The sequence below is a fragment of the Crotalus tigris genome, unplaced genomic scaffold (genome assembly GCF_016545835.1).
Source record: "Crotalus tigris isolate CLP2741 ecotype Arizona unplaced genomic scaffold, ASM1654583v1 scf7180000018925.3142382, whole genome shotgun sequence".
NCBI lineage: Eukaryota > Metazoa > Chordata > Lepidosauria > Squamata > Viperidae > Crotalus > Crotalus tigris.
The window spans coordinates 467,501-481,041 of NW_024097278.1; the positions used below are offsets into that span (position 1 = coordinate 467,501).

At 40.8% G+C, this 13,541-nt stretch overlaps 1 protein-coding gene across 3 annotated transcripts in view; it reads right to left on the minus strand.

The window, feature by feature from the left end:
* UPF2 (UPF2 regulator of nonsense mediated mRNA decay) overlaps window positions 1–13,541 on the minus strand; it is a 61,365-nt gene that overhangs the window by 30,116 nt on the left and 17,708 nt on the right. For 2 of the 3 annotated variants that reach the window (XM_039357497.1, XM_039357498.1), the window contains exons 4-8: window positions 10,200–10,360; window positions 9,806–10,003; window positions 8,132–8,281; window positions 1,808–1,911; window positions 264–349 (exon numbers count right to left, since the gene is read on the minus strand). In XM_039357497.1, coding sequence (XP_039213431.1) covers window positions 264–349; window positions 1,808–1,911; window positions 8,132–8,281; window positions 9,806–10,003; window positions 10,200–10,360 — 699 coding nt within the window. Of the gene's footprint in view, window positions 1–263; window positions 350–1,807; window positions 1,912–5,202; window positions 5,266–8,131; window positions 8,282–9,805; window positions 10,004–10,199; window positions 10,361–13,541 lie in introns of all 3 variants that reach the window. The other variant, XM_039357496.1, reaches the window with a different exon arrangement.

Consider the following 13,541-nt stretch of genomic DNA (forward strand, 5'->3'; position numbering starts at 1 on the left):
TTTTTTTTAAAAAAAATTATGCTTTTATATCGTGTATTTGTACGGTTTTGGGATGAGGTTGTAAACCATCCAGAGTCACGTAGGTGAGAGGGGCGGTGTAGGAAGTAAATAAATGAATCTCCCATTTTTGCGTATTAATGGATTTTAAAATCTGAAGAACGCTGATGGGGAAAAATTTGCTGTTCTAGACCAAATGCGACTTCCCACGTGTTTCTTCAGATCTCAGACCCAACTTTAAGGGCAACATTTATGTCGATGCTTACCTCTGCCGAGGAACTATGAAAAGGGCACGGACTAACTTCCTTCTGTTAGCCTTGGTGTTCATATTCATGCAAAAATCCATTGCTGCCTGCGGAAGGAAGAGAAGGCTTGAAATCCGAGTTTGAAGCAAGGAACCAAGGAAAATAATAATAAATTTCAGTTTCTGATCATTGCTACCACATTCCAGTTATGTGTTGGAGAAGAACAAGTGGTTTCTGGCTGAGAGCAGCCTACAGAATCATATATTTTTTTCATCTGTTAGTAAACCAAATTTTAGATGCCTTTTCTCCACCTGAGTTTCACATTCGTGAGTTCTTAAAACCCACTTAAATTCATTGTTAGAGCAGCTTTAACAAGCCTCCCAAGTTTCCTGCATTTGGGGGAGATCAAAGGGGTCAGAGTGCAATGCAGCTAGTCCTCCACTTACAACAGTTCATTTAGTGGCCGTTCAAAGTTACAACGGCCCTGAAAAAAGTGACTTTATGAGCGTTTTTCACACTTGAGAGCCTTGCAGCCACCCCAGGGTCACGTGATCAAATTCAGACCTATGGCAACTGACTCACATTTATGACACTGGTCACAGTGTCCTGGGGTCATGTGATCCCCTTATGCGACCGCCTGATAAGCAAAGTCAACGGGGGGGAGGGCGGAGCCAGATTCGCTTAACGACGGTGTTGGTAATTTAATAAGTACAGAGATTCACTTAACAACTATGGCAAGAAAAGTCCTAAAATGGGGCAAAATTCATTTAAATCAGTGTCTCAGCCACAGAAATGTCGGGCTCAATTCTGGTTGTAAGTCAACGACTACCCGCATCAAGAAAATTTTGTTGTGTAGAAATAGCCGTTAGAAATACTAGATAGCTTACTGTTACAGGTGGAAAAACAAGATATAAATGAAGCAAAAAAGGAAACTGATTGTAAATCTGATAATGGCAGCTAGATTAGTGATGGTAAATATTGGAGATGGAATTGGGATATCAAAGAAATGAGTGGTATAATGAAATATGGAATATGGCAACAAATGGCAAATTAACAACAGAAATTTAAATTTAAAAAAGGGATGATTAAAGTAAATAATGATAATGAAATATGGGATGGTTTTGTAAAAACAGTCTTGGTGGAAGGCAAAGGGAATAAACCTGCTCAAGAATACATGCTTATCATAATCCTTATGACGAAATTAAGGTCAGTTTGCATTAACCCAGCAACAACTGGAAATGCTAAGCTTTGAACAAAAGTATGTATTATGGAATAAAAGTGTTTCGTTATATATAAGTATGGAAGAGAAAAAAAAAGAATACATGCTGTTTTGGAGGGGATAAAGGCACAATTGAAATATATTATATATAGTTAGTTGTTATATATGAGAAGAAATATAGGTAATAAAAATGGTCTCCAGGGGTGTGGGTGTACTGTAGTATTTGTATTTTTAATACTGTTTTTTATTTAGATTTATATGTGTTATGTTTGTATTATTTGTATTTGAATAAAATAAAATTTAAAAAAAAGAAAAAGAAAAAAGAAATATTAGATAGCCATTTTACCTTGTCTATTAGGTCTCTATTTACACAATTTGGGAGCTGTTGAAGGAAAGCATCAACTATAAGTTTTAGGTGTGATCCGGTGCTGGTTTCTTCATCTTCTTGTTCTAATCAAGCATTAAAAAAAGAGAGAGATAAGCCAAAACCAGACAAACAACTAAAATGTAACATTTTTTAAAAAAATATGTTCTCCAAGAATGACATAATCCCCATAAGCAAGTGATTTTTTTTTCAGCAGGGAAAAAAAAAACAGTTAATACCTAGTACAGCCTTAAAAGCAAGTGGAAAAAACAAAACAGAGAAACAGATAGGACATTAGTAAAAGAGAATGGAAAATTAATGCAATGACCCCTAAGAAGAGACACAGGGCAAAATGCACATGTAAATGTAATTTGAAAGGAACTCATAGATCAGTGTTTCTCAACCTTGACCATTTTAAGCCATGTGGACTTCAACTCCCAGAATTCCACAGCCAGCATTGCTGGCTGTGGAATTCTGGGAGTTGAAGTCCACATGGCTTAAAATAGTCAAGGCTGAGAAAAACTGTGATAGATGAAGACAAAGTGACCATGGATTGGGTTCCTTTTTTCCTCTTGTAGAAGAAATCAAGGATGTAACACAAACATTTTAGGGAATCTGTAAAATAGACTTGTAGGTCCCTTATTAAATCCCCAGTTTAGTGTCTTCATCCATTGCTTGGTTGATGTTCCACAAGGAGAATATTCTCACATTCCGCAAACTCCTCGTATGGAGGAGCCTGTCACCCCCAGGGTCCTTTGCACGGGAATTCAAGCTAACAACTGTAAAGCACTTTGCACTTTAAAAGGGCTACATCCAACAATAAATACTATTATTATTTCCCTTCCTTCACCATGGATCTTACCCTCGGATTTCTCCTCTTTCCTTGTATGTATTTTGACTACTTGGTAGTAGATCGTTTCTCCTACTAAATCTTTTAATTTGAAATGTGGTTGGCATATTCCCAACCACCTAGTGGCGCAGCGGCTTAAGGATACTGGGACTGCCAGCCAGAAATGATCTGCACTCCAGCGGTTCGAGTCCGGCTCCATGAGACAGGGTGAACTCCTGCTGCTCGCCGCTCCCCGAATCCTGTCTACCCAGCAGCTTGAAAGCATGCAATGCTGCAAGTAGATAAATGGGTAGCAAAAAAACCTAGCTGCAGAAAGTAGAAGATGCTGCTGGATCTGGCAAAGGGGACGCTGGACACGAAGCAACGCAACACAAGGGGAGGGGAGACTGGTGGAGGAGCCCGGAATAGCCAGCAACGCAAGTGCTGCTAATTGGTTTAAAGCTACTTCACCTCCTGTGATGCACCAAGCACACAAGTGCTGAACAGAATGAACTAACAGTTTACGCTGCGTTGTGTCTAACGTTTGTAGATTTCCCTGACATTGTATGCCACACGCTAAATAAATAAATTCCAATTACTTAAGGCTACCCTAACAGCATTTTATAGCCAATAAAGAGAGCATGTGTTTTTCAACCTCTTGTTTAGATAGAAATTTGCACTCGTAGACTAGCCAGAGAGTTGATTTTCACTGAGATATATCTGTGTACTACACAGCTCGTTGGCATAAATTTATACCAAGGGAAGATGGCTAGATACTCATTTCAGGAAGCGTTAATTGATTCCATAATTTCAGGTTGATCTATTGCGCTGATTCTCTTGATATGAGAGGATCTAGTTCTATCAAGTCACACTTCCGTTTGCCAACCAATGAAATAAGGCAGTACATGCACTTCAGGGTTTAAAGTGCATCCTGGTACAGGAAAGTGTGTCTGTTAATTCTGACTTTGTTTTAGGACAGGATCCCAATTTTACTTTTTATCCCCTATTTCCCATTCTAGCTCATTCTGAGGAAAGAGTCACACACATCCCAAATTCCTCAAGGTTTCAGAGAAATCCTGCAGCTCTTAGTCATCTGTTTCGTATCAAAGCATTCACACAGCCTATTCCAAAGGTGCTTTTTCAAAAGGCCACTGAACTTGTTTTTTTTTTCTCTTGAAGATGTTTCACTTCTCATCCAGAAAGCCTCTTCAGTTCTGACTGAATAGTAGGGGAATGGAAAGATTTATATTCCTTGCAGTCATCTGGTTGTCAGTACTCTTTCTAAGGGTTGTTGAGGCCACTTGGGGGTTTAGCTGTGCCCTCAGGGACACCTGAATAGTGCAAATGGGTGTGGAACCTTCTTGGAACTGCTGAAAGGGGCGTTGGTCTTACCTGAACGCCTTTTCTCAGTACGGAGATGGAGAATCCACCAATGGGATTATCTTTAGATAATTGGCTATCTTTAAATTCAATTACCCTCCCTGACAAAATTCCCCATAGATACTGGGATCCTTTTGGATCTCAACTCATTTAAAGGTAGGGGGGGGGAGGAATCCCTTCCAGCGAAAGGACCGTGTTCCAAGAAGGTTGGCACTGTTCAGATGACCCTGAGGGCACAGATAAACCTCCAAGTGGGCTCAACGACTCTCAGAGAGAGTACTAACGACCAGATGATTGCAAGGAATATAAATCCTTACGTCCACCATTCAATCAGAGCTGAAGAAGCTTCTTGGATGAAGAAAAACCAAGTCCAGTGGCCTTTGGGGCCACCATGACCTGGATGATTGAGAATCTCCAGAGACATCATAGAGTCTACGCCAGTGTTTCTCAACCTTGACCGTTTTAAGGCATGTGGACTTCAACTCCCAGAATTCCACAGCCAGCATTGCTGGCTGTGGAATTCTGGGAGTTGAAGTCCACATGCCTTAAAATGGTCAAGGTTGAGAAACACTGGTCTAAGCTGACTAAACAGTGGTGAAAATATTTTCCTAACTCAAGAGAGAGTCACTGAGTTGAAGTGACTGCAACGATGAACTCAAATTAAACAACTGTTAACTAAAAGGCAAGTTAAATACAGTTAGTATCCCTTGTTTTCATTACTTACGGAAGATATCTGAGAAATTTATTGGATGAAGAAATGTTCCTGAAGCTGAAGAACGCTTTTTCTACACGTTGGCTAGTGTGCTATTACTGTTGTGTTCTAAATTAGTTACGATGCCAGCTCAGAGAAATACATCCATACATGTACTTAAAAGTTCAACCAGAAAGCCTAAAAATTTAAGCTCACCACACTGAGCTGAAACTCATCAACCAGAAAGAACCTACATTATTTTTTTTCTATCGTCTACTGAGGAAACTAGTGCAAAGAATATCCATCTTAGATCATTTCTCTGTGTGTTCCTAGAAAAGTCCTATTGCGTATATTTCTGCCACTTTTCGGCTTACAGATAATTTGTTTTCTTCCTGGAATTTCTATCTAGTCCCTGCCCCTTATAAGCTTATCTACTTCAAAACACTTTCTCCTTCTTAGTACCACCTCAAAACTCACTTCTTGCAGCTTGCTTTCCGTCACTATTTTCAGCTCCGGTGCTATCTGCTCCCTGTTTCTTGCCTAATCGTGTTAAAAATAGAAAAATATTTTTACACATTGCCCAGAAGCAAACCTTCATTACGAACAACTTAGTACTTAATTGCCTGTTTGCCTTTTGGTACACGTTAACTCTCCAGGACTATCTTACTTATTAGGACAGAAGTATATACAGTGACTTATTTTAAATGCTACTTGGGGGCATGAAGAATGGGTATATTGGATGCCGTTGTGATATTTATATTTGATGCCACTATAAACTAGATCAGTGGTTCTCAACCTGTGGGTCGGGACCCCATTTGGGGTCGAACGACCATTTCACGGGGGTCGCCAAACAACGCAGTCCGTCATTTCCCCCCCCCCTTTTCCTTAGCTGTGCTACTCCCTTTTATTCTATTGGCTTTTGAAAGCCAATAGAATAGACTCTCTTGAATAGAGTCTAATTCTATTGGCTTTCAAAAGCCAATAGGAATTGTCCAGGCTGTCTCTGCCCTGCTGAGCCCGCCAAAAGTCCCATTCTGCAAACGGTGCTGCACCAGTTGAGTAGTCCTCGACTTACGACCGGTTGAGTAGTCCTCGACTTATGACCGGTTGGGGGGGGTCGCGGCATTAAAAAGGTTGAGAACCACTGAACTAGATAAAAGAAAAAGCATATTTCAGAAAGTGAATGAGAGAAAGAAATTAACAGGATAACAGAGTTGTAAGGGACCTTGGAGGTCTTCTAGTTCCTGCTCAGACAGGAAACCCTATACCAGTGGTGGCGAACCTACAGCACGGGTGCCAGAGGCGGCGCTCGGAGCCCTCTCTGGGAGCACACGTGCCGTTGCCCCAGCCTCGCCTCTCCCCAGGACCCCCTCCTCTCCAGCAGCCCCCCTGAAGGAGAGTCGCCCCTGAGCGTGGCCCACGCGGAGCAGCGCAGCCAAGGACATGGCAGCCAGGCAGTGTAGACAAGACTCTGCCTTCACACCCCATCGTGCACAGTTGATGCTGCAGGGCGCGGGCAGAAGGCGTGACCGCCATAGCGCTGCTGGGCTGCCATGTCTGTGATCTGTGGCGGGCCCTGGAAGCGGTGAGTGGCCCTGCGGGCAAGCAGGGCAGGGGATGGGGGGGCAGGGTTGGGGCCAGTTTTTGGGCACTCGGTCTCTAAAAGGTTCGCCACCACTGCCCTATACCATTCTGGACAAATGGCTATCTTCTTAAAAAGCCTCCAGTGTTGGAACACCCACAACTTCTGGAGGCAAGTCGTTCCATTCATTAATTGTTCTGTCAAATTAGAATAATTGATCTCATCATGGACAAGGGAAATATTTACGCTTATTATTCAACTTGCTTACAATTGCAAAGGAAATTCACTAAACAAAAACGGATTAATACTTCTCATGTTCATATAAATGACTCATCTTTCTCACAAGCTAGACAATGTGTCCCATTACATGTGCCTTTAATCATACAAAGTGCTTTACAAGCCATCTCATTCACCCTGATAATCCGGTGAGGTAAGTGACAATGCATTTCATATTCCTCTTTTAAAGCATGTGACTGAAGCAAGATTAGAAAGTGAGTCCACAATTACTAATCCTCCATTAGGCTGATCGAGGGCTGACACTTGTCTGGGTTAAAAATGTTAATGGGGATTTTATTGAAGAGTTAGCTATGCCTAAAATATCACATTTACTTTCTTCGACATGCAAGTGTTAAATGTGATGCGTACAGACATCAGAAATCTGACACTAAAGCCGTTGGCTGTGAGCAACCAGTTATCTCAATAGGAAAAAGTGATTTTGTTTCAATGAAAGCAAACAAACAAACACTGTTTGTTTTCCCTATTGCTTGAGACAATTATTGGCCAATGTTTTCAATGGAAAAATGACTTACTGTTCTATGATACAATCATCAAACAGGTGTCCACTCCCACACAAAGCAGAAGAGATGTTACCTTTTCATCATGATCCAACTCTTTGTCAAGAGGATATTTACTGGTCCCACATACAGGAAAATGGTTAACAGAATAACAGAGTTGGAAGGGACCTTGGGGGGAGGGGTCTTCTAGTCCAACCCTCAGCTCAAGCAAGAGACCCTATGCCATTTTAGACAAATGTAGCCCAGTCTTTTCTTTAAAACTTCCAGTGATGAAGCACCTACAATTTCTGGAGGCAAGCCATTCCACTTCTTCATTGTTCTCACTGTTAGGAAATTTCTCCTTACTTCTAGGTTGCTTCCAAGGTTAAATTGTGGTATTACTGACACACACACACACACACACACACACGCACACAAAGTGATACTGCAACTTAACCTTGCAAGCAACCTAAAAGTGTGTGTGTGTGTGTGTGTGTGTGTATGTTTTCTGAGGTTTTCGCGGGTGTTTGTATGTAGGTCTTTGGTTATTCGGGTTTTCTCCCATGTAAAATTGGAAGTGTCTTGGCGACGTTTCGATGAAGTCCCATTCGTCATCTTCAGGCTGGTGTTTTCGGCTTCGTGCTTCTAGGAGCAATGTGTGCCAGGCAGTTAAAAGGAAGAAACAGCTACGATCACACATTGCTCCTAGAAGCACGAAGCCGAAAACACCAGCCTGAAGATGACGAAAGGGACTTTGTCAAAACGTCGCCAAGACACTTCCAATTTTATGCGGGAGAAAACCCGAATAACCAAAGACAGACAGACAGACATACAATCTCAAAAAACTGAAGGGAACACAAATGTATAGGATCCTATACATTTGTGTTCCCTTTATTTTTTTGAGCAGTGTATGTATGTATGTATGTATGTATGTAGTAAGTATATATAACACATCCACAAGACTATCCATATTATTAAAAGGGCATGCCTACTGTTTAAATCCATTTCTACCAATGAATAAGAATAACAAACTTTTCCACGTCCTTTTTACCTTGTTCGTCAAGGAGTTTTTTTGTGAGATCTTCTGCTTCATCCCCACAATCTAAATCAAGGGTCTCATCATTAATATCCAAATTTTCTAGTTCCAGTTCTAGATCTTCAGTGCCGGCTATATCTTTGTTTTCCTTAGTTTCTTTTACTTCTATTTCAAAAAGAATTAGATCCACATATTACACTGCCCTCCAAATAACATATATCGATCTCTGTATTTTTCTGATGAAAGTATAAAAGCAGAGAGATACAGACGAAATAATAAAACCATTTATCTGGTCCCTAAGGCTTAGACATTTTCATTTTTTTTAATAAAGAAGTTTGAAGCATTTTTCCTATTCCTGCCAGAAGATAAAAACCTGTTACTATTTTAACATAACAATTGAACATTGGCAAAGATCACATTTATACATAGTATTAAGCTACACCGTAATTTGTTCAAATCCATTCAAAATTACCCCTACTTAGGTATATGCCACAAGCCTATTGTTGTTTTACGGAATCTGGCTTGCTTATGGTGTTATTTATCTTGTATACTTTTGTTTATCTTTGATTTCTTTCTGCATATCATTGAACTGGACAGCTAAAAAACAAAGTGGGAGGAAAAATGGTTAGGAAATTCACCCTCTTTACTTTGGCTCAAAATATTCCCAGATTTCCAAAGAATTCCTGCAGCGTTTTTCAAAACAGATTTCTACAGCTACAGTAGTGGCCAAAATTGTGGAAACCTTTTGGGAAAATTGTACTTTTGAGGTTTAATGGCTAATAACACCACTTTTTTTTGGGGGGGGGGAGTAGTACCATAAAATTATATATCAATGGAAAGATAATTTAATCGAGAATGTAATGCAACAAAGTTGGTTCAATTATCTGCACTGTATTCTATGAAAAGTTACAGCCAAATAATCAGAAAAAGGAAGCACAACTTGCTTAGGTGGATCTCAGGTAGCTTTCCTTCATCTGATTGTAGCCAATGAGCATGAGTGTTTAGAGAGCCAATCGGGTGTCATCTTGTTTTGGCAATGAGCCAATCAGATCACAGTAGGATTCAGTTATCGATGTCATGTATTGAAGCTGAGAGGAGGACATGTGTCAGTGTGTTATGTGATCGCTATCAAGTTGGTTGGGGTTTTTTTGTGTTCTTTCATTTAGTGAGCTTGTAAAACATCATAAAATTAAAGCAATGGTGCAAAGAGTTGACTGCTTGCCCAGAAAGCGATGTAAAATAGTATTATTAAGTGAACAAGGCTACAGTTATAAAGAAATTAGAAGAAAAATGGGTGGAAACTTAACCAAAGGTGGCATTTCTACTGTACACTTTTCCCAAAAGGTTTCCACGATTTTGGCCACTACTTTAAGTTCCATGGTTGCAAGCAGGTGCCATGACTTGCAAGAGTTATTACAATTTAACAAGGAACGGCAAAGAAATCATGGTTTCTTAGCTGAATGCAATCCAGTATTAATGTATCTATGATTTCTTATTGTGCATTGAGCCACTATTAACGTATTCTATGATTCATTATGGTGTGCTAATATAGTCAGAGTTAATAAAGTGAGAAAACCTGCACATCCCCCTAAGCTAGGCTAGCCATTCGAACCCTAATCACAGCTCAGAATAAAAATCCACCTCCCTCTCCGTGACGTAATCTCAGTTAGATAAAACCAAATACTGCACCTCTCGAGTCGTCTCTCCCAGAATCTTTGGTCTGAGAACATTTTTCATTGTCTTTAAACAAGATAGCCGGCACAAACGCTTTTAAATCGATAAGGTTCTCGTAGAAATTTCTGGCATCTTCGTCTTCCCAGATTCCACCCTCCAAATCATATTCGCCAGTTTTGCCAGGGGTAAAAATATCAATTCCAGGACCATGTTCTGCAATTTAAACATACAAAAAGCATCAAATATTTCAATGAAGTCGGCATTTCAGTTATGAACTTCCTACTTCAAGGCGGAAAGATATAAACTGGGAACAAAATCAGCGGGGGAACGTTCAGAGTCGGCAAGGATTTACTATTTGAAAAGAAGGCAATAGACCTTGTCGAATTTTAAAACTGCATTATTTACATACCTTCTGGCACCGGTTTGTCTTGAGGGAGATCTGGCATATTTTCGTCGAGGAGATCAGCTAAAGATTGAGAGTTTGCCAATAGCTTCTGATAAGACATAGCAAATTCTTCATATTGCTTATGCCGATCTTCACTCAATTCCCCTTTAGAATGCAGAATACGCCTAGAAAAGCACATGCAATCAAAAAAAAAAAAGGCAAGATGAAAGGACTTTGACAACATTTAATACCAAAGCTAACTATAAAACAAGCTATGAAAAGTAGTTGAAGAGGAGGAGGAGGAGGAGGAGGAAAGGAGGTAGGGAGGGAGGGAAGGAAGAAGTGAGGGAAGGAGGAGGAGGAGGAAAAGAAGGAAGGAAGGAAGGAAGGAAGGAAGGAAGGAAGGAAGGGAGGGAGGGAGGGAGGGAGGAAGGAAGGAAGGGAGGGAGGGAGGGAGGAGGAGGAGGAAAGGAAGGGAGGGAGGAGGAGGAGGAGGAGGAGGAGGAGGAGGAGGAGGAGGAGGAGGAGAAGAAGAAGAAGAAGAAGAAGAAGAAGAAGAAGAAGAAGAAGAAGAAGAAGAAGAAGAAGAAGAAGAAGAAGAGGAAGAAGAAGAAGAAGAAGAAGAGCGAAATGCATAAAAAAACATTGGCCAATAAATATTCAACTATAAAATACGGAACACATACCAAAATATATTCAGTCTTTATACAACAGATATTGGTTTTCCATTTCAAACAAACTATAGGGAATCATCGACTTACAACTGTTTGTTTAACAATGGTTCAAAGTTACAACGGCACTGAAAAAAGTGACTTATAACCATTTTTCACACTTACGACCGTTGCAGCATCCCTATGGTCACGTGATCAAAACTCAAGAGGCTTGGCAACTGACTCATATTTATGACGGTCGCAGTGTCCCAGGGTCATGTGATCCCCTTTTGTGACCTTCTGACAAGCAAAGTCAATGGGGAAAACCAGATTCACTTAACAACCGTGTGACTCACTTAACAACCGCAGGGATTCACTTATCAACTGTGGCAAGAAAGGTCATAAAATGGGGCAAAACTCACTTAAAAAATATCCTGCTTAGCAACAAAAATGTTGGGCTCAGTTGTGATCGTAAGTCGAGGACTACCTGTAGATGTACATTTGTGCATGCATCTGCATGCATATTTATATATATATACTTTATACAATGTAATTATTAATATTTATGCCAGTTCACACGGAGAAAACAAAACAAACTAGTAAATGCAGCCCAAATCTCTAAACAGTTCTCAAGCGTAATTTCTGGAAGTAAAATGCTGGTTCAAATATAAATGAGTGATTCAAACCATTGAAAAAAAAAAGAGAGATGCTTCTAATCTTATAGTCTTGCAATATAAAAGCGTACAATATCCTTTGTTTTGTCCTCCAGTTTGTTTCAACGCTATTGGTAAGTTATTGCAAAGGACAAAGGCACCTCCGAACTAGAACCAAATGAATGCATGAAATAACTTATATTATAAAGGCAGTTATACACATGACCATTCAAATATTATCACTAGGAGTAGTAATATTATGGTCGTATGTCGAAGATTGCCTGTACAGCAATACTAGACATAACTGAAGTGACAATTGGGCTTCACTAGTCTAAAGAAAAGAAGATATAGGGAAGACATGATAGCAGTGTTCCAGTATTTGAGGGGCTGCCACCAAATTATTCTCCAAAGCACCAGAGGGAAGGACAAGAAACAATGGTTGGAAACTGACCAAAGAGAGAAGCAACTTGGAATTAAGGAGAAACTTCCTGACAGTGAGGACAATCAACCAGTGGAACAGCTTCCCTCCAGAAATCATGGAGATTTTTAAGAAGAGGCTAGACAGTCATCTGTCTGAGATGGTACAGGTCAGTGGTGGCGAACCTATGGCACGGGTGCCAGAGGCGGCACTCGGAGCCCTCTCTGTGGGCACACGTGCTGTTGCCTCAGCCTCCCGTGACCCCCTCCTCACCAGCAGCCCCCCTAGAGGACAGTCACCCCCAAGTGTGGCCCATGCAGAGCAGTGCAGCCAAGGACATGGCAGCCAGAGTAGACAAGACTCTGCCCTCATGCCTCATCGTGCACAGTTGATGCTGCAGGGCGTGGGCAGAGGGCGTCACCACCATGGCGTTGCTGGGCGATCTGTGGCGGGCCCTGGAGGTGGTGAGTGGCCCTGCGGGCAGGCGGAGCAGGGGCAGAGCTGGGGTGGGGCAGGGAGTGGAGCAGGGGCGGGGCCAGTTTTTGGGCACTCGGTCTCTAAAATGTTCGCCATCATTGTTACAGATTGTCCTGCTTGAGCAGGGGGATGGACTAGAAGACCTCTATTCTATCCTATCCTATCTTATCCTATATTCTATATTCTGTTCTATTTCTATTTTATTCCTATTCTATTCCTTATTCTGTTCCTTATTCTGTTCCTTATTCTATTCTATTCTATTCTATTCTATTCTATTCTATTCCGTATTCTATTCTACTCCTTATTCCGAGGTGGCGCAGCAGTTCGAGTGCAGTACTGCAGGCCACTTTAGCTGACTGTGTTCAGCAGGTCAGCAGTTCAAATCTCACCGGCTGAAGGTTGACTCAGCCTTCCATCCTTCCGGGGTAGGTAAAATGAGGACCCAGATTGTTGGGGGCAATGTAAATATATATATACATTGCTTACTGGTGTACACCGCTTAGAGAGTGCTTGCACTTAAAGCGGTATATAAGTCTCATAAATAAATAAAATAAATAAATAAATTCAATTCAATTCAATTCAATTCAATTCAATTCAATTCAATTCAATTCAATTCAATTCAATTCTATTCTATTCTATTCTATTCTATTCTATTCTATTCTATTCTATTCTATTCTATTCCTAAATAGAACTAATTCACTGTTGTGGAACTCAATAGGTTAAAATATCTGGAATGAAAAATTACAGCAGGGCTTCAATCAGAAAACATTGAAAAGGGTGGATTAATAAAATGCAAAGGTAGTATCTAGAAGGGAAAAAAAATAAGAGAACACAGATGTAGTAAATGGGTTTACAGAAATAAAATGGGTATCCATTTCTTGTCCTTAATGGGAGGCTAACCACCCATTCCAGGTAGCCCCTGACCTACGACCACAATTGAGCCCAAATTTTCTGTTGCTGAGCGAAACGGTTTTACATTTTACAACTTTTCTCGACACAATTGCTAAGGGAATGACTGCAGGAGATACGTTAGCCGCACCGTTGTTAAGTGAATCCGGCTTCCCCCGTTGACTTTGCTTGTCAGGTCACAAAAAGGGGTCACGGGACACTGCGACCGTCATAAGTATGAGTCAGTGGCCAAGCACCTGCACATTGATCACGTGACCGT